The 20,964-nt window shown below is 38.5% G+C and overlaps 1 protein-coding gene across 2 annotated transcripts; it reads left to right on the forward strand.

Annotated features, from left to right (window-relative positions):
- Positions 1 to 951: 951 nt before the first annotated feature.
- Positions 952 to 16,502, forward strand: LOC128619605 (CD63 antigen-like). Of its 2 annotated transcripts, none has more exons than XM_053643878.1 (9): positions 952 to 2,116; positions 3,602 to 3,686; positions 7,669 to 7,851; positions 10,867 to 10,941; positions 11,162 to 11,257; positions 14,219 to 14,362; positions 14,519 to 14,602; positions 14,715 to 14,771; positions 15,084 to 16,502. In XM_053643878.1, the coding sequence occupies exons 2-9, from the start codon at positions 3,621 to 3,623 to the stop codon at positions 15,198 to 15,200; spliced, it is 822 nt and encodes a 273-aa protein (XP_053499853.1). In that variant the 5' UTR covers positions 952 to 2,116; positions 3,602 to 3,620; the 3' UTR covers positions 15,201 to 16,502. The 2 variants fall into 2 exon arrangements, with proteins under 2 accessions (XP_053499853.1, XP_053499854.1); XM_053643879.1 differs by having other exon boundaries at positions 952 to 1,134.
- The last annotated feature ends 4,462 nt before the right edge of the window (positions 16,503 to 20,964 follow it).

Consider the following 20,964-nt stretch of genomic DNA (forward strand, 5'->3'; position numbering starts at 1 on the left):
GAATCTAACACACTTCTGTAGACTTCTGTGACTGTCACACTTGCTTCTGTTTTTGCAGGCAAAACTCGACAGACCTAATTATGGTTTTTGTCTTAAAACTTGTCTAATATTTTATATGTTACTATATGTCAATTATGCAGATGTGTTAAAATAAACATCTATAACAACGCAGTTCAGTAAGTGACATTTAGAAAAAGTCAAACTTCATATGACATGCAATTTTAAGCAATAATAAAAACTGTAAATAGTCTGGAAATGTTTTTAATATGTTTATGCACAAAATGGTTAAGTAATAATAATAATAATAATAATAATAATAATAATATTAACATGAATAATAATAATAACACTAACAACAACAATAATAATATTAACATGAATAATAATAATAATAATAATAATAATAATAACAATAATCATTAACAACAACAATAATATTAACATGAATAATAATAATAACAACAATAATATTAACATGAATAATAATAATAACAACAATATTAACATGAATAATAATAATAACATTAATAACAACAATATTAACATGAATAATAATAATAACATTAATAACAACAATATTAACTTGAATAATAATAATAATAACAACAATAATATGAACATGAATAATAATAACATTAACAACAATAATATTAACTTGAATATTAATAATAATAACAATAATCATTAACAACAATAATATTATTAACATGAATAATAATAATAATAATAACAATAACAAGAATATTAAAATGAATAATAATAATAATAAAAATAATAATAACAACAATAACAATATTAACATGAATATAATAATAACATTAACAACAATAATAATATTAACTTGAATAATAACAACAACAACAACAATATTAACATGCATAATAATAATGATGATAATAATAGTAATAATAACAATAATAATAATAATAAACATAAATGAGTGTTCCTATGTTCATTTCCTGAGTGCCCTGCCCTTGTGAAGCGCAAGTGTAACAGTAAATCATGCCATGGGGAGTGTTTCATGTGGGATGAGGGTGGAGTGAGTAACCAGTGCCATCACAGCAGAATAGGAAACCAGATATCCGCCCACGCATTATAACTGTTTACTGCTTTAACCGGTATCTAAAACTTAAGGTAAGTGTTTACAGACATGTGTTTCAATCTATATGATTATGATGAAAAAATAAATAAATTGCACTTACACCTCTACTGTTTTTTTTTCTTTCTATTTTTCTAATTTGTAAGTCGCTTTGGATAAAAGCGTCTGCTAAATGAATAAATGTAATGTAATGTAATGTATTATAGTATGAAGATATTTTAAATGGAGTAAACAGAGTGACAAATGTTTTGTTCTCGGGAATAATTTGTGCTGCTGGGAAGTCCTTTTTTTTGTCAGTCTGTTCACATGTAGAAATATCAGAGAAATTAGAGTTTTGCTGCAGCAGTCAAACAGTGACTACGTTTACATGGACGGCAGTAATCTAAATATTGAGCTTAATCTGAGTAAGATAATAATGTGATTAAGGTTGGAAACATGGGTCGCTTTTAGAATACTCCTGTCATGTTCCCGTTTTACATGTTTTAGAACATAATTAGATTAACAGCCCGCGTCATTACGTCACCGCGCCACGCCGTCCGACGTCCCTCCAGAATTTCACGTATCAACATACAGTTGGTCTTCGTTATGGTACCGTATACAGTTCTGGGTGTTTTTATTTATTATTTTTTTTACGAACGCTTTAAGTGCAGTTAATTATTTGTCATGCTGTACGTGCTAATAGACGACTGCTTGAAGCGGTGGGTGTGTCCCAAATCGCGTAGTTACCGCCTATATAGCAGCCGAGATACATGTATTTTTCCCCACTACAGGCCTGTAGTAGGAAAGTATGCGATTTGGGACACAGCCGAACTCTCTTGTTCGCCGTAAAACGTAAAACTGTCGTGTGTGATCGTGTCCTGTCGCCAAATGCGGTGAAAACTCCCACACGACGTTCATAATGTGATTAAGGTGTTTACATGTCTGTAATACACGTCCATAATGCGACTAAAACAGTAGTACTCCACCTGTCTTAATTAGATTATTACTTACTTCGATTATGACCTTAATTAGATTAAGGTAAGTAAAAATTGCTGTTTACATGGTAGTTTCTTAATTAGAGTATGGTGTTAATTAAGAGATCTTAATTAAGATTAAGAGTGGATTATTGTTGTCCATGTAAACGCAGCTTGTGACACTTGTTTTGTTCTCGGGAATAATTTGTGCTGCTGGGAAGTCCTTTTTTTTTTTTTTTTTTTTGTTGTTTTTTTTGTCAGTCTGTTCACATGGAGAAATATCAGAGAAATGAGAGTTTTGCTGCAGCAGTCAAACAGTCATTTGTTTGTAAATAGGAACGTTATATTGTTTGTATTGTATCCAGCAGACATTATTACTTTTTCCTGTCTGAGCTTGTTTTAATTACAAATACGTTCACTAGCTTTCATAAATTGACATTGGACGTAAAGATGAAACATTACCTCGGATTTTGTCAGCAGATACACGGATTCTTGACTAAAACATGAAGACTGTTTTAAACTGGAGGAACTCCTCCTCCCTTTTAACCCAGAGGTTCTCAACGTTTTGTAACTAAAGCCCCCCCAAGCCTCCCCTGTCATGTGGCATAAAACCAAACTCATATCATATGGTTCTAAATAGAACATTTAAGGAGAGGAAATCTGTAGGGTGCTAGAAGGAAGCTTATATTCCTCTACTATCTACAGTCTTAGAATAAATGGATGCTTGCAGAACCCTAAAGTGTTTGGTTTTTGTTTTTGCACAACTAGAAGAAGCCTTAATGCAAGGTAGGTCGAATGGGGTTATGAAAAATACCCACAATCATTGTTTTATAAAAAAGACATTAATATCAAGTAATTGAGTCATTTCGTACACAATGTGGCCAAATAACTAAATAGAATGAAGGACGGAGCTCATCGGTTTAACATTCCTGTGCATGAAACCTCTAAACATTTTACAGTTGGACTTGAAAGCCTGATGGACATGGATGCTTGGGCTCTGATGCATGAATGCCGCATTTAATATATAAATTATGTAGGCGAGTGTGTGAACAATGTGAACGCTTGTGCTGCTGCTGCTTAAACCAGGCTCCTCTGCTTCACATCAGCCCAAATCACACAACCCCCTTATTGTCCTATAACAACACAACACTTCCCACTAAACTGGTAAATCAGTGCAAGGAAAATTCCTTTGGTTTTTAGTTACTTACATTACAAATACGTCCATACAGTATGTTTCTAACATAGTCCAATTTTCAAATGTTCATTCATAATTCAAAATGTCCATTTGAGGTCATCCTGAAAAGTTGGGAACCCCTAAGTAAAGGTTTCACAGTATACCTTTGCTATCACTTTTTTCCACCCACTCCTTTACTCTCCACAGAATCTAAACCATTGAAAAGCCAGCTACTGCTCCATCTTAATGAGGTTATTTAAGGCATTCCTCTCAGCTCCACACTTTATCCAGACATCACTGAACATCACAGTACAGCTACATTAAAGACAAGTTTATAATGTTACATTTCTGATGTAATTTTCTTATCCTTTTCAGGATCCAAATTTAAAACATTATGGCTTTGGACGGAAGACTGAAGTGGGTGAAGTTCCTGCTTTTATCCTTCAACTTTGTCTTCTTTGTAAGTTTTCAGCATCATACATCATTTTAAGATCATTGTAACATCATTGTAACATCATTGGGGACTAGCCATTAGATACAAGCCAACATTAGATACAATCGCAACATTATTAGGGATTTCATATGGTTTTTTGCCTGATTCGCTCATTTGTCTGGCTTCATACTAATAAATATTCATAGACGCCAGTCTTGGTAACCACTTTACACCTCTTTATTGGTTGCAATATATGGGAAAATGTTGATTTGATCTGGAAAGATCAATGAGCTTCCTGTGATATCTTTAACCCAGATAGCCGAAATAAAACTTTGTTTAATAAATGTTAATTCCTGTAAGGCAAGGCAAGGCGAGGCAAATTTATCTGTATAGCACATTTTCAACAACAGGGTAATTCAAAGTGCTTCACATAAAACATAAAAGCAACACAAAGCAACATTTAAAAAGAAAAGACATTAAAAATATATAAAAATAAATAAAAAAGTAATAAAAAAATAAAAACAGGTTAAAACAGATTAAAAAGGTTACAGTGCAGCATAAGATATTAATTAAAATACCATGATGATTTAATTAAAAGCAGCAGCAAAAAGAAAAGTCTTCAGTTTTGATTTAAAAGAACTGAGAGTTTTTGCAGATCTGCAGTTTTCTGGGAGTTTGTTCCAGATATGTGGAGCATAAAAACTAAATGCTGCTTCTCCAGGTTTGGTTTTGACTCTGGGAACAGAAAGCAGACCTGTTCCAGATGACCTGAGAGGTCTGGATGGTTCATAATGTACCAGTAGATCAGAAATATATATTGGACCCAAACCATTCAGTGCTTTATAAACCAACAACAGTATTTTAAAGTCAATTCTTTTACAGAGAGGAAGCCAGTGCAACGACCTCAAGACTGGAGTTATATGATCTACCTTTTCAGTCTTAGTGAGGACCCAAGCAGCAGCATTCTGAATCAACTGCAACTGTCTAATTGATTTCTTATTTAGCCCCGTAAAGACACCGTTACAGTAGTCGAGTCGACTGAAGACAAATGCATGGACAAGTTTTTCTTGCTGAGACATTAGTTCTCTAACCCTTCGAATATTTTTAGGTAGGTAGTAGGCTGACTTTGTAACTGTCTTAATATGGCTGTTGAAGGTCAAGTCCGAGTCCATGACTACACCAAGATTACTGACTTGGTCAGTGGTCTTTAACGTTACAAACTGAAGCTGAGCGCTGACCTCTAATCGCTTCTTCTTAGCTCCAAAAACAATAACTTAGTTTACCAGAGTGGCATTTCTCCATGGAGATCTTTTCTTACCAGAGACCACCTTCACCTTAATGGGTGCAATGGTGTCGATAACATTTGTAATTTTAGAACTGAAATGATCTACAAGCTCATCTAATGAGACCCATGAGAGGGCGGGTGTGGAAGAGAAAGCCTGAACAAATATTTCACTGGTGTTCTCAGTGATTTGTTGTTTTTTGATTACCTCTGTTTGAACTTTAGTATGCACGGAGATAGCGCTCTCAAAGAATACACAGGAATGATCAGCGAGAGCAACATCAGTTACCACAACCTTTGAGATGTTCAGACCCTTGGAGATGATTAAATCCAGAGCATGCCCCTTATTGTGCATGGGCTCAGTCACATGCTGAGTCAGTCCATAGTTATCAAGAACAATACACAGTTCTTTAGTCTCTCTGTCCTGGGGGTTGTCAACATGGATGTTAAAATCACCAACAATAACTACACAGTCAAAGTCGATACTAATTATAGCCATTAGCTCAGCAAAGTCATCAAAAAAGGCTGCACAGTATTTAGGTGGCCTGTATACATTTAGAAATATAGATTGAGAAGAGGAATTCAACTGAAGAGCCACATATTCAAAAGAATCAAAATTTCCATAAGACATCTTCTTACACTGTAGAGAGTCATTAAACAAAATGGCAACTCCACCTCCTTTCTTGTTTACCCTATTTTCACTTACAAACCTGAAGTTTGGAGGGGAAGACTCAATAAGAACAGCTGCACTGGTATCTTGGTCTAACCAAGTTTCAGTTAAAAACATGAAATTAAGATTGTGCTTGATTATAAAATCATTAATTAAAAATGTTTTTCCTGCCAGAGACCTAATATTTAATAAGGCTAAATTTAGTGTGTTAAAAACTGTCCCATCTGTCCCATTTTTTGCAACAGGCTGTGGCTGACGAGTAATTAATGCTAAATTTGCAGAATCTGCAAAGCGTTTTCTCTTTCTCAGCAGATTCACTGTTCTATTTCTCTTACCTATCAACACAGGAATTGAGAAAGCTACTGGCACACTGGGCCCTGGCTTGTCCTCGTAGCCAGGGCCCAGCATATATCAGTTAAATTTATCACCCTGTACATTCTTCTCCTGCTTCTTGTTGGTGGTATTTAGTCGTGAGTTAATATGCTCTTGTCCATTATTCTGGGTCCGTGGAAATGTAGTGTCGTTCAAACATAGTCCATTCACATCCACATTCACTTCTAACCTGTGTATTTTGGTTCCCAGCACTGCAATTTTCTGTGGAAGATTCTGGAAGTCGTCTAACCTGTGGATTTTGGTTTCCAGAGCTGTAATTTTTTGAATAAGTTTCTGGAAGTCATCCATGGAGAAGGGAGGCATCTTGTTGCTAATTAGCCTTAGCTACAACTCCAGTCGTAGACTTGTAATACCACTCCAAAGACACGAACACAGACGTTCTTAACAAGGCTGAATATTTCAGACACTTTGTGTAGTAATAATAATAATAATAATAATAATAATAAAAAATAAAGATAAATAAATAAATAACAACAACAACAACAACAACAACAACAACAACAACAATAATAATAATAATAGTGTAATAACACTCCAAAGACATGAACACAGACGTTCTTAACAAGGCTGAAAATTTCAGACACTTTGTGTAATAATAATAATAATAATAATAATAATAGTGTAATAATACTCGCATCTTACAGTGATGACACAGCAGTCTCTGTAGCGAGATCCCGTGGTCTGAATACTGGGGAAACCCCCTTCTGATTACATATCTTAGAGGTGGATGCAAAATTTGGAAAACTACAATGGTTATGAAGGATATTTGTGTGGGAGGGGAGGGACGAGAGAAGGGGAACTGGAGGACGCCACTGACTAGATCATGGCATTCTCAGGGAAGTGAGATAGCTAGCTGGCTACTGCTAATAAGCAATGATTTTGCTTTATGAATAAATTATTGTGATGGAGCAAATGGATTACTCAGGCAACAGAAATGACTTAACGGAGATAGAGAACCTCCATTTCCTTTAACATCTTCTTCGGCGGAAGACCTTCAGTAGCCCCCTTTTGCTTTTATAGTTTGAAGTGCTGGCACACTCATAAATTTCCATAATTTTTCGGTAGTAGAGAGACTGTAGTGTTTAGTGTTTGTAAACAAAAAGAAATTTCTAACCTCGTTAGATAGTGACGTGATTATTGACCCTAGCAAATGAGCTATTGGTTATAATCTGATTGAGGTATCTATCAAGAATTTTATTTAGGAATCAGATTGACATTAGCTAAAATGTTATCCACATATTAGCCTGCAATGGACATATATACGTATCTCACAGAAACTCTGAGTGTTTATACTGGACAGAAATGAATGTTGCTTGATGCTTACAACTTTGTTGTTTTTGGGCACTTTACGATTTGTTTTTTTACGATGAAAACATTGGGGACATTGTTACACTGACAGTCGAGGCGCTACCTAAACTGAAGCTATAAACAATTTTATAAATTGAACAGTTTAGATTGTTAGATGGCTAAGCATAGAGCTATGTAGGTTTGTTAAAGCAGTATAAACTAGGCATGTTAGTTAGCTAGTGAACAAAGTATGCGAACAATGCTGCTCCAAATGCTGTTTGTGTAACTTTTTGCTTCTTGGAAGTGGAATTTTTATATGATACAGCTGAGGCATTGATTTTTTTTTAATACGTTGTTTATTGTTTCTCTCTGTCTAGACGTTTGGCCTGACTATCATGACGGCTGGCGTTTGGCGTTTGCTGACTATGAACAACTTCCCTAAGCTTGTTCAGGCTGGTGGAGTAGCCATTTTTCTCATCGTGGTAGGTTTCATCTTCCTCTTCATCGCCTTGATCGGCTGCTATGGAGTATGGAAACGGAACTTTTGCATGGTCACTACGGTAAGGAAAAGAGTGCTAATGAGACGTTTACTCTGGCTGATTCATTATAGAAAAAAGAGACTGGATATTCTAGACTGGAATGCGCTGAACTGATATATCAGCTCACAATCTCTTATTCCAATCTTGATTGCCTTTTGCCTATCCCTGGGTAGCATGGATGCTTAATTTGTAGTTTTTAGAAGTGTGCTTTGCCATTTATTTATTTTTTTAAATATCTGAAAACTAAATTCTTATTCTTATTATCGTGTCTGAATTTCAGGGAGGTTCGTTCAAAACAAATGAATACAAAAAGGATGTTTTTCTACGCAGTTTATTCCATGCTATGAATCGAATGGTGTTTAACTAGTTAAGTATTTATGAAGAATTCACTGGGTTTTAACATGCAAATATTTATGTCTATTTTTTGCTTCAATCATTCGTTATTTTACAATTTGTTTGCGTTTTTGAACCTGTGACCTTTCTCTTTTGCTTTCTGTGCTTTCCATTAATTGATCATGTCACAGATCGTTCTTGGTCATTTTTCTTAGGCTTAGGATTGGCTTTATTGAATTCACCCACAGTCTAAAAATCCTGGTCAGATTTGCAGAAGATGGTATTTTTCAGTGCACGTTTACATTGAAACTTCAATTATCACTGAGAAGCCATAAGAATTACAACTGAACACAGGGCTGTATCATGAAGCAAGCTTGGGTTTTGGTATGGTATACTTAACCAAACATTCACAAACTGGCTTAAGGGGTTAACAACTTGTTATGTTGAGCAATGTTTTCCTAATGAAGTCACCTGATGAGAGCCCTTTCCTAATCAGTGCGTTTACATGGACAACAATAATAATAATAATAATAATACTCGTAGTGTACACAAATGGAATTAAGACGTATGGAGTATTCCTGTTTTAGTCGCATTATCGACGTGCGTTACAGACATGTACACACCTTAATCACACTATTAACGCCGTGTGGGAGTTTTCACCGCATTTTGCGACAGGACACGTACACACACGGCAGCGCTCAACCGTCTGACGGCAAACAAGAGAGCACGGCTGCGTCCCAAACCGCGTACTTACCTGCTATATAGTAGGAAATCTCAGCTACTATATAGTAGGTAAGTACGCTGTTTGAGACGCAGCCCACGGCTTCAGGCAGTCGTCTGTTTGCACGTACAGCATGACAAATAATTAACTGCACTTGAAACGTTCGTAAAAATTAAAAATAAAAACAATCAAAACTGTATACGGTACCATAACGAAGACCAACTGTCGATACGTGAAATTCTGGAGGGAACGTCGGACGGCGTGGCGTGGCGTGGGGACGTAATGACGTGTGACGTTAATCGCTCTATGTTCTGTAACATGTGAAACGGGTACATGACAGGAGTATTCTAAAAGCGACTCATGTAAACACCTTAATCACATTATTATCTTACTCAGAGTAAGTTCAATAATTAGATTACTGCTGTCCATGTAAACGTAGTCATAGTGAGAGTTACTTCATCAAGGGCAGATGTCACACTGGCTCAAATTAACAGTGTTTTTAGAAAAGCTAAAAGTATCGAGTTAAGGCTGTATATTTTAAGACAGAAAAACAAACAATAATATTTCATTTGTTTGAAGAATTCGGATATATTTATGCCAGTATACTATTGGTGAAGACATATAACAAAAATATCTGACTATGTAAATGCATACATTGTAACATACAATTTCATTTTCATTCACATGAGCCTTGAAGTAAAAGTAATTGCAATTCAAATAATTAGCAGTAAATTGTTATTACTAATTTCAGCTGCAATCCCAACGGCATTAGGCAGCAGATAAAAATGTAATTATATATAAAAAATATTATTATTAAATATATTATACAAAGTGGTGAGTAGGCTACTTGTCTAAAGGTTGGTGTCCATAATCTCTTCTTTGTCTGATTGCTTTATTTATTAACCAGTGGTGGGTAATTGTTTTAAAGGCTCTGGTTTACTGATCAGAAGGTTGTGGGTTCAAGCCCCCGCACTGCCAAGCTTCCACCATTTGGCCCTTGAGCACGGGGCACTATAACAACACTGACCCTAGGTGAATAAGTGTAGAAAGGAGTTTCACAGTATTGTAAAGTCTTCTTCTTCTATGACAAAGTGATTTGGTGATGTTTCTTACATCGTATAGGAAAAAGAGTATTTTAAAGCAAAACCATATACAGTAATGTAGTCAGAATTCATACTAAGCTCTAAGCGATGACATAGCTGTGATTCTGAACTGACCAGGCTATTTTGTCTCAATGTTAGTAGTCAGTGACTGAGCACAGGCCATGCAACCACAGGAAAAAATGTCCCTGCGCTATAAAGGAATTCTACATTCAAGTTCTGTTTAAACCCAGTTTGTTACTATTAGATACTTCAGCAAACTGACTTCCTTTTAATATACTCTGATTCATCCCCCAATATGGATGCTCTCATAATGATTGGTGGGCAGTCTAATGCAGCCATTCATCTGGGAAATCCTAATAGGCAGATTAATTACTAGTATGCTTTGTAGTCAGTTACCTGCTATTAAATAAAAATGATATAAATGCATATAAATCATCTTAGAATTGGAAAGCAGTTCCCGAAAGCAAGCTGTAGAGATCCTTTCAGAATATGAGAGCTATAAGCTCAGCAGGATCCTCATACTGGGCTTTATATGCACTCAGTTTGGTTAGCGTCAACTTAACTTTCCCCCAGAGCAGTTTAGCCAGGTGGAGTAAGTAGGCAGCTAAAAAGAAAGCCACCTTTGTGGTATGGATAAACCAGAATTTAATCCAGACAGTTACAGTGACTCGCTAACCTTAAACTCCTGCTTCGTGGTACACTCCTCAGGTCCCAACCAGATACTTGTTTAGGCTTCTTGCCTTAGTAAACACACAATACTGATCTGCAGAGAGAGCGATGATATGATTATGTCCTGTTTTATGTGGACATGAAGCAGCTACACTTTGCAACACATGACTACACAGCAGTATTTAAAAATGCTTCTTCCTTCCTCCTCAGTTTGCCATCCTGCTCTTCTGTTGCGTGATCATGGACGTTGTGATAGTCATTGGTGTGTATACCTTTACTAACAAGGTGAGATTTTTACCAATACAGTCCAGTTCATTTCAGTCCAATCATTTCAATAGAATTAATTGAAAACTCAGACATTAATTGAAAACTCAAACTTGTCATTCATTTGAATTGATTTTGTTGTTTTAGTCTTTTACCAAAAATTTATCTTCGCATTTGTTTTGGAAACCACAGCACAATCCAGCATTACATTTTTAGATGACTCTTGTTTTTGTTCTTCCAGGTGCTGGATATATTGGACAATGAAATGCAGAGTGATATCAACAGCTACAACACATCTAAACTGGCTAGGGAACGCATTGATGTATTTCAGGAAATGGTTTGTGTCCCACATGGTCACTAATAACTCAGGGATCTGCTGTGAGCTTCCAGAATTCATTAACCCCTTTTATAACACAGTGCTATTCAATGCTCGATTCTGATTGCTCAAAAAGCGTTGATTCATTTTCTCTTACAGCAGCACTGACAATAGTTCTGGCTTCAATGCAAATTACAGGTTTATATGAATGAACTTGTTCAAATACAATGCCATGAGTAAACATTACATACAGTTTTAAATTGCTAATTTAATAAAATAGCTAATTTCATTTATTGAAACAAAAATGTTATCCAACACTAACTGACCATGTGTGGAAAACTAATTCCCCCCTTAGTTAGTCAGTCAGTCAACCAATTAACATTGATAATTGGATTCAATTTGAGTAGAAACACCCAGGCTTGATTACTGCTATAGCCCTGCTGAATCTATGAATCTATGTATGTTAACAAATGAGTGTGTTTACACCGGACATGAGCAGCAGTGAAGTGGGAGTTTCGGCGTTGAGTTGATATTTTTTTGCTGCGCTGCTCGAACTGCGTCAAACATGTCGTCGGTTTTACCGTATCGGTTCGAGCCTAATTCAGAAAATGCGGATGATCGGAAGCAAGTTTGCAAACATGACTTGAGCAGAAGGTTTCACAATGGGAAGTTTTTATTCTGTAACTCTCTTAACTTTCAGATACGATGTAAATCCCGACGCCCCGCCGGCGGGGCTAACTATGCTGTACACAACCTCTGTGTCTACATACGTACTCATGCAATATATCTTTGGAAAGCTAGGATTTATTCTTGTGATTCGATTGATATAAACTGTTTCAAGATACGATCACAACAGCAGCTACAGTCAACGCCTCTATCAGACCACCAACATACAAGCAAACACTTAAAAAAAACTTTAGCAATTTAGCAAGCTTTAGCTAGCACATTAGCAGAGGTCTACAACTGAACCACAACACACAACTCCATATTTGAACAGTCAATAGAAGATAAAATAATCAAACACACTTAGAGGTTCTGATTCAGAAGCACAAGATTGTTCGAGCAAAGTGGGATTCACCCGACTTTTCAGGAATAGCTTTTGTGTGTAGCCTGCGTTGTACTCTCCCAGGTTCAGGAAGCTGTCCTCCATAAAATGCGCTGTGCACTAGCAAACGTTTGGGTTGTACTGCTCAGGAACAGAATTATATTTTCAGCAGGCTAAACAAAGCGGTTTTGCTTTCGCACCAAAAACACACAGCGTGTCCGTGACATTCCATGAATTCACTGGAGCCTCGTGGCTGCCTTTGGGCGGGTTTATGCTAATAGTGCCCGCTGTGACGTAGACATATCTAGACTTCTAACGATGCGTTTCGGGTATGTCTGGAGCATGGAGTGTTGTCTGTTAGATAGAATAAATCCCTTGTGGGGGGAATTGAATTTTTGGGACTTATACATGCACAAACAGATACATTACACTCCCAAACAGAAGAAAAACATGAAAAATCATGTTATGACCCCTTTAAACAGAACATTTCCAACAATGTGAAGTAGACTAAAAGGTCTCAACATACAGCACACTATGCCAGCATCAAAAGAAATACTGGAAGACATTAGAAGGAAAGTTATTGACATATATCAGTTTGGAAAGGGTTACAAAGCGATTTCTGAGACGATGGGATTCCAGCGAACCACAGTGAAAACCATTATTTCTTGGAACACTTGAAACGGTGAATCTTCCCAGAAGTGACCAGCTAATTAAAGTTCCGCCAATAATGTACAGATAACTCATCCAGGAAGTCACAAAAGAACCCAGACAAACATCTAAGGTCTTGCCTCGGATATCGTCAGCATTCTTGATTCCATCATTAGAAAGAGACTGGGTGAAAATGGGAGAGCTCTAAGTGAAAACCCCTGCTAACAAAGAGGACCATAAACGCTCAGCTTACATTTGCCAAAAATATCTTCATGACCCCCAAGCCTTTTGGGATAATGTTCTGTGGACTCATGAGTCGAAAGTGGAACTTTTTGAAAGACATTAAAAAAGCCAAATTGAAGATTCGAGGGGATCACTAAGAAGAAGACCTAACTATTTGGAGGAAAGTTCTCTGGTCAGATGAAACAAAAATGCAGGTGTTTGGCCATAACTATCAGCAGTATGTATAGAGAAAAAAGGTTGAGGCTTTTAATCCAAAGAACACAATCCTAACTGCGAAGCATGGGGGTGGCAGCATCGTGTTGTGGGGTGTTTTGCTGATAAAATGTCTGGAAAACACTTCAGAAAATAGATGGCGTCATGAGGAAGGACTGAAGCAACATCTCAAGAAGGTTAAAACATGGTTGCAACTGGCTCTGCCAGCAGGACAGTGATCCTAAACATACCATACCTCTAAGCCAGGGGTGTCCAATCTTATCCGGAAAGGGCCGGCGTGTGTGCAGGTTTTCATTCCAACCAAGCGGGAGCCACACCTGATTGCACCTGTTTAATCAGTTGATCTTGGCTTTCAATAGACTCAGGTGTGGCTTCTCCTTGGTTGGAATGAAAACCTGCACCCACACCAGCCCTTTCTGGATAAGATTGGACACCCCTGCTCTAAGCAAACACAATTGTAACCAATTGGATTTTTCCCCCCAGAAATTACCTGTGGAATGGAACTGAAGTAGATCCCCTAATTAACACTTAACACAGGAAATGAGTAGTAACATGAAATGTGTGCAGTTGTGAAAATTTGACTTTGAATGTCTCATTTAACTTAATTGATTAATGAAAATAGTAAAAAATAAAAACCCCTGTGGTATAAGAGAAAAAAAGCATTTTGAAACATGCTGTTATTGAAAAATAGTGAACTTCAGGGAGGTAATTAAGTCTGCTTTCTGTCCGGCCCTTGTTGCTAACTACTTTCCTATAACAACACACCAAGTAATTTAATCCTCATATAATTCACTCAACAACATTGTCTTGTGTGTTTGTGTGTGTGTGTGTAGGTGGGATGCTGTGGACAAGTGAATGCCTCTGACTGGGTGAACTTCCAGCCTGACGGTATCTCCGTCCCTGACACTTGCTGCAGGATAGTCACAGTGGACTGTGGAGCCGGAGCCATGAACAACGAATCCATAATCTACACAGAAGTAAGTGGAGAAAAAGCATTGCTCTCCTGTGAGGCATTTCAGACCACAGTGCGTAAACCAAAACTCTCAACAGGATAACTCTGAACTCTCTCCTTTTAAACCAACATGTTTTGGTTGTAAACGTAATGATGATGATACTGGCTTGTTGCGCTGCAGGGTTGTGTGCCTTTTGTGGAGTATATGTACAAGATGATGAAGCTCTGGTCTGGCGTAATAGGTCTTGTCTTTGCTTTCATAAAGGTAACACACAGTTTTCTTTTTCACTGCCATCCAAACATAGAGAATTTTTCTGAAAAATCCATATTTTACCTCTCATGTCTCGCGTTCTTGCTCTTGTTTGTGTTTGCTTTAGATCTTTGTTATTGTGCTTGCCTGTACGCTGATGTATGGAATCCACAAAGGCTATAAGGTGATGTGATCCCTTTGTAAAACCTCTGAAAAATCACTTTCACCCTTAAAGTCTGTAAATGCGTTCCTGCTGAGACTAAAATCTCATTACATCTCATATATTTATACTTTAGTATTCTTCATGAACTTTCATTTTAGAAACCTGTATTTACTTTCTCACTCTCACACTGCATGGATATTGTTTCCTAAATCTGAGTTCCTTAGCTTAGGTTTCCTCTTTTCGTCCTTGTCCACCCTAAAAAGTATAATAACACGAGGACGCATGTGAGTGGAGTCTTTTTCCATTATTCTTTCCTCAATTTCCTCTGTGCAGATTCAAGAGCCCTTGCTGATAAGCGACCTTGCTTGTTTCCGCTGTTTTCAGAGACGTGCCCAGCCAGTATCAGTATCAGTATCAGAAGAAGGTAGCCCTCATCACAGGGTCAAGTGAATGACTTTGAAATTCTCCGAATATGAAAGGGAGATGATACTAACCTTGTTCTTATTTTTGGATTTTTAAAAGGGTAAAAAAAAATAATAATTCTGCCTACACGGCGTGTCGTAGTTTTGACTTTTTTCCCCCTTGCTTTTATCCAAACAACATTTTTGTCCTTATGAACATTCACGTCCAGAATACTATTCAGGAGTTGCCAGGTCCTCCAGAAAACAAGCCAAATTGCCATGTAAAATATTCCAAGATCAGTAAAACCAGTCCAAATCCACAAATAAAAATGTGACCCTTCCAAAGCATGCCATAACCAGAGGTAGTGTGATATTTATGAAGTAGCATTGTACAATACGTTTTAATGAAGCAATATTAAAACCACAGACTTCCTAAATGTTAGATATACAAGACCATTCTAGGACATACAATGGAAATTAAAAGTCTACACACCCCTGTTAAAATGGCAGGTTGATAAGATAAATCATATCAGAACAGAAATTACAATGTATAAATATTAAGTGAAAAACATTTAGAAACATGTTTTGCAAAAATAACAAAAAACGTACAATAACCTAGTTGCGTAAGTGTGCACACCCCTAAACTAACACTTTGCTGAAGCTCATTTTGATTTTCTTACAACACTTGGTCTTTTTGGCTAAAGAGTCTATCATATTTTCCCACTCTTACTTTCAACAACATTCTAGATCTGTCAAATAGTGAGGACGTCTCCTGTGCACAGCCCGCTTCAGGTCAGCCCATAGATTTTGAGTTGGATTCAGGTCTGGGCTTGGCTATGTCATCGACTAAAATCTAAAATCGACTGGTATTTGTAGCTATTCATGGTTCCCTCCAACTTGATTGAAAAAAAAAAAGTCAATCACGATCAAAAAAACAATAGCGTTAAAGAAAAAACTTACTTCTTACTGCTTGCTTATTAACACTGCTTCTACCAGCTTACTCTTGTGCTAGAGTATCTAACATCATGTGAATTCAGGAAATATAACCAAAAATCACCTGTTTCCTGTTCTTTATAGTGTATTTCTTATGTAAAAACATTCATAAGTTTTTACATAACATTTCCAAAACATGCTTGCCTTACAGCATTTCTCTGGATGATCCTGAGACTTCTGTGAAACGGTGCTTTATTCGCAAAAGTTTTATGCGATATTCCAGTTTTATGCATAAGTTAAATTCGCATCTTTGTATGGAAACATAGCTATTGATATGCATCCTGTTTTATGCAAATATGCCCTTCCACCTAACCAATCAGTAGTTAACCCATTGTCTCTGTTGTGTGTCAAGCATGATATGTACTCTGTTTTCCTTTGAATAAAGGGAGATCTTGCCATTTGAACTTTGTGTGTCTCTATGTAATTTTGGCAACTGTCCCAAGCGCTTGGTGCAGGAAGTGTGTAGGAGCGAGGGCGACATCTTTTTGTATACTTTGTCTTTCTCTCGTCTTATGAATTGTAACCTGAAGATTCTCTATTCGCAAATCCTAGCACTTTTATGGGGGCTCGTTCGGGATGTCTACTGAGAGGTAAGAACAATTTGTTTGCTCTGCCTTGAAGTAGAGATCTCATATATCCCAATTGTTCTATATGCATTGCATAAATATTCCGTGGTGTTCCCCCCCAGCATGAGCGCCGCCTTTCTTGCCGAGTGGGAGGAGTGGAGCCGATCGTATTGGCAGAGAGTAAGCTGTTAGACGAACGAATAGCTCAGACCGGCCGCCTTATAGCGCAAAGAGAGCTGCTGCAGCAAGCCGGGCCACGCGCCACGTCGCCCCCCGCACAATTTACCCCACCCCCGCTGCCGGAGAGGTACGCGGATTACTGGGGCTTCCCGCCGGGAAACAACGCTGCGCTACGCAGGCAGCAGAGCTACCCGAATTCCTGGGGCAGCAGGAGGTCGCAGCCCCAAAGTCCCAGCCCAAGGTTAACCTGGCGACCTCGGAGCTCCAGCCAGAGACCTGCGGGGAGGTCTCTGCCACTGAGAAAGCTGCCCCGCTGTCCAGCCCTGCTGAGGAGGCTGTCCTGTTGCTCTGTCCTGCTGAGGAAGCTGTCCCGCTGCCCTGCCCAGCAGAGGAAGCTGTCCTGCTGCCCTGTCCAGCCGAGGAAGCTGTCCCGCTGTCTTACCCAGCAGAGGAAGCTGTCCCGCTGTCCTGCTGTCCTGCCCAGCAGAGGAAGCTGTCCTGCTGTCCTGCCCAGCAGAGGAAGCTGTCCTGCTGCCCTGTCCAACCGAGGAAGCTGTCCCGCTGCCCTGTCCAGCCGAGGAAGCTGTCCCGCTGTCTTGCCCAGCAGAGGAAGCTGTCCCGCTGTCCTGCCCAGCAGAGGAAGCTGTCCCGCTGTCCTGCCCAGCAGAGGAAGCTGTCCTGCTGTCCTGCCCAGCAGAGGAAGCTGTCCCGCTGTCCTGCTCAGCAGAGGAAACTGTCCTGCTGACCAGCCCCGCTGGGGATGGCTCCCAGCGTTCCAGCCCCGCTGGGGGCGTCGCCCAGTGTTCCAGCCCTGCTGGGGGCGTCATCTTGCATTCCAGTTCCGTTGGGGGCGTCGACTGGCATTCCAGTTCTGCTTAGAACATCGCCCGGCTTGTCAGTTCCGCTGGGGGCGTCACCTGGCGTTCTAGTTTCTTTGGGGGTGTCGCATGGCTTTAATCATGACTCTGTGGTGCTGTCAGAACAAACATGTAGTATTTTGATCATATATTAATCCAAAGCTTTGGATTTAATACATTTAATCAAAATTTAGGTTTAAAATACTGCTTCAAGCGAGAACGGACTGAATGATTCACAATTTGTTTCAAACTCTCTTCGGTTTGATTATTTGCATTCATTTAGTAAATGTGTAGTTTATTTATCATTGTAGCTTGTTGTCACTAGGTTCTTCAGTGAAATTTAGTTAGTTTATCTAGCAGCGTAGCTGCATTTTGGTGCAACATGGCAGACACCTGAAAAGTATTTTTTCTTTCTTATGAAGAGAGAATGAGAACTAAACTGGAAGGCAGACCAATGCAGAAGATAACTGAATAACTGAATTCAGAAGGCCAGCCACCTCTGCTGAACTTACTTTAAACTCTATACAACAAGGCAAGAAATTACTTCCTGATTTTCTCCATCAGCAGTGTAAACCCCTTTCTGAATGGCCCATACGTCATAAACTGAAGCAGAAAGAGCTTGAGTGACAGCACTACTTCGCCCTCTAGTGAAGATCCACTGTACTGCAGGTCACACTTTCATTTGTTTGAGTAAAAATGGTTATGCTAATGGTTAATAGTACAGTTGATATAGACAATACTGTTAGCTGGAAATACAGGCTGCCGCCAGACTGATAAATGTTATACTGCCTTATTTAAAAAATATTTTCAACACTCTTAAAAGTCATTAGCTTCATCTGGATTACAAATGACTCTTGCATAGATTGTTCCAGACAGTATTATTTATTTATTTATTTATTTTAAATTGCAAACCAACATTGCTCTTGGAGTACATTTTCAAAGTGAAAATTAATTGTTTGTCAGCAGATCTTTTTTTTTTTTTTTTTTTTTTTAAAAAAAAAGATTTAAAAGCTGAAAAAATGCTGCTTGCACAATTGATCTTGAGCAGAATAACGCTAAACATGTGTGTCATTTTCACAATGCTTTCCTCTGCCACAACTTCCTTATTCAAGAATCCCCTAGAATTCATTGTGACATTTCCTTCTAGTAAGGTGATATTTGGTAAAGTAACGCAATGCTTTTCCCTCTTAATAACGTGATGGTTTTTCTAGTAATAACATGATGTTTCTCCTTGTAGTGTGATCTTTTCTCATAAAAACATGATATTTTCACGTAATAACGTAACATTTTTATCATTATAATGTGACATTTTCACCGACATTGATGAGATTTTTTACATTTCATGCATGGCAGCACAGAATTTCCATAGCAATGGAGTCAAGTACATGCACCAGATGTACATCCTTCACTTCGACCTAAATGTATGACCTACTGTCATACATTCAACAGCTGTGGATAACACAAGTGTTAATCGACATGTGAGCTGCTTCACGTTCAGCCAGAGAACATCCTTTATAAGAATCGATCAAGTCATCAGAACAAGATCATTGACTTTGGACATGCCAGAAGGTAGAGTGTGTGTTAATCACTTTCAGATATTTCTAAATATCTCCTAAAGTGTCAGTGGTAGTGATTACATGTGCACAAAAGACTGTTATGAAGCCCATGAACATTACATCACTCCATATCGTGAGTTTTTATTGAAAGGAAAGATGTGCGCTGGTGGGCCTATATTAAAGGAGTGTGTGAGATGCCTTTTAAAGACAATTTGTCTTATATACATCTATCTTCAAACCACAGCCATCTATATTAAATAAGCAGTTGAGAAAAGTCCTCTCTCTCTGTATTCTCTAAACTAAAAACTCCCCACCATTACATTTACATTTATTCATTTAGCAGACGCTTTGATCCAAAGCAAATTACAAATGAGGAAATACAAGCATCATTACTTCGCTGACTCAACCAGTGTGTTCTAGAGCAGTGGTTTTCAAAGTGGGGGCCGCCAGGGGGCGCCCGGGGGTCCTCAACGATTTGGTGTGAAAAATAAATAAATACATGTTTTTTTTACATGATTTTTTTTCAGACAACCACACACACACACACACACACACACACACACACACACATAATCATTTCCTAATGTAATGTAATGTAAAAATGTAAGATGTACTTATTAATTAAAAAAAAGGGGGGATATATTCAGAAGTCTATATTTTGAATGTGTTTTAAAGACATCTTGCAAAATGGGGGCCTCGGTCAAATGTTAATGCCATTTGGGGGGCCTTGCCCTGGAAAAGTTTGGGAACCCCTGTTCTAGAGCAGTGGTTTTCAAAGTGGGGGCCGCCAGGGGGCGCCCAGGGAGCTTCAACAATTTGGTGTGCCCATCCCTCACACTAATGTTTTCTCTTTCTCACTCTGACAACCACACACACACACACACACACACTCAATTCCTAATGTAATGTAATGTAAGGATGTAAGATGTAATTATTAATAAAAAAAAAGGGGGGGATATATTCAGAAGTCTGTATTTTGAATGTGTTTTAAAGACATCTTGCAAAAGGGGGGCCTCGGTCAAATGTTAATGCCATTTGGGGGGCCTTGCCCTGGAAAAGTTTGGGAACCCCTGTTCTAGAGGTTCAACCTCTACTACATGGACTCTTGAGCCAGAATGAATACTTTTGAAGCAGTGGATACTAATACCACCAGTGAAACTATACCCTCTGTCCGGCCTCACTCACAAAAAGAGAAACAACTCCCAGGTCACCTAACCTACTATGCAGTTCGACTCCCACCCCCCCTACACCCAGTAGCTTCACTCAAGCCATCATTCTGGTGTAAGCTATCATTCTAGGTCTATATCTTCAAGCACTACCTCCAAATCCAGCTCCCGTTCATGACACAGTGCTTCACACAGGTCTCCCAGACATGGTCTCAGACATCCAAGTCACCATGCTGGAAGACACTTGAACTGTCGACTCCTCAGTCAGAGGAGGACACTGCTGCTGATATGGAATGTCACAAACTTGGCACTCAAGCCAATGAGGCCCAATGGTTCCAGGAAGAAGCTATAGGAAGACAGTGGAAGGATTGTCACAATGGGTTGGCGTGGGAGAAAGTGGGGAGGTTGAAAACAGATCACACAGCTGCATCCTGGATTAATTGCAGAGGTCGGATGGTGCCCAGAGGCAAAGAGTCTCCAGGAATGTATAGCAGC

Source organism: Ictalurus furcatus, chromosome 15 (genome assembly GCF_023375685.1).
Source record: "Ictalurus furcatus strain D&B chromosome 15, Billie_1.0, whole genome shotgun sequence".
In the NCBI taxonomy this organism is placed as follows: Eukaryota; Metazoa; Chordata; class Actinopteri; order Siluriformes; family Ictaluridae; genus Ictalurus; species Ictalurus furcatus.

Bases quoted from the DNA above. Each gene is read 5' to 3' on its own strand.
- LOC128619605 (XM_053643878.1), top strand. From the start codon at position 3,621: ATGGCTTTGGACGGAAGACTGAAGTGGGTGAAGTTCCTGCTTTTATCC. The intron at 3,687-7,668 runs GTAAGTTTTCAG...CTCTCTGTCTAG, and splicing joins CCTTCAACTTTGTCTTCTTT to ACGTTTGGCCTGACTATCAT. The intron at 11,258-14,218 runs GTTTGTGTCCCA...GTGTGTGTGTAG, and splicing joins TTGATGTATTTCAGGAAATG to GTGGGATGCTGTGGACAAGT.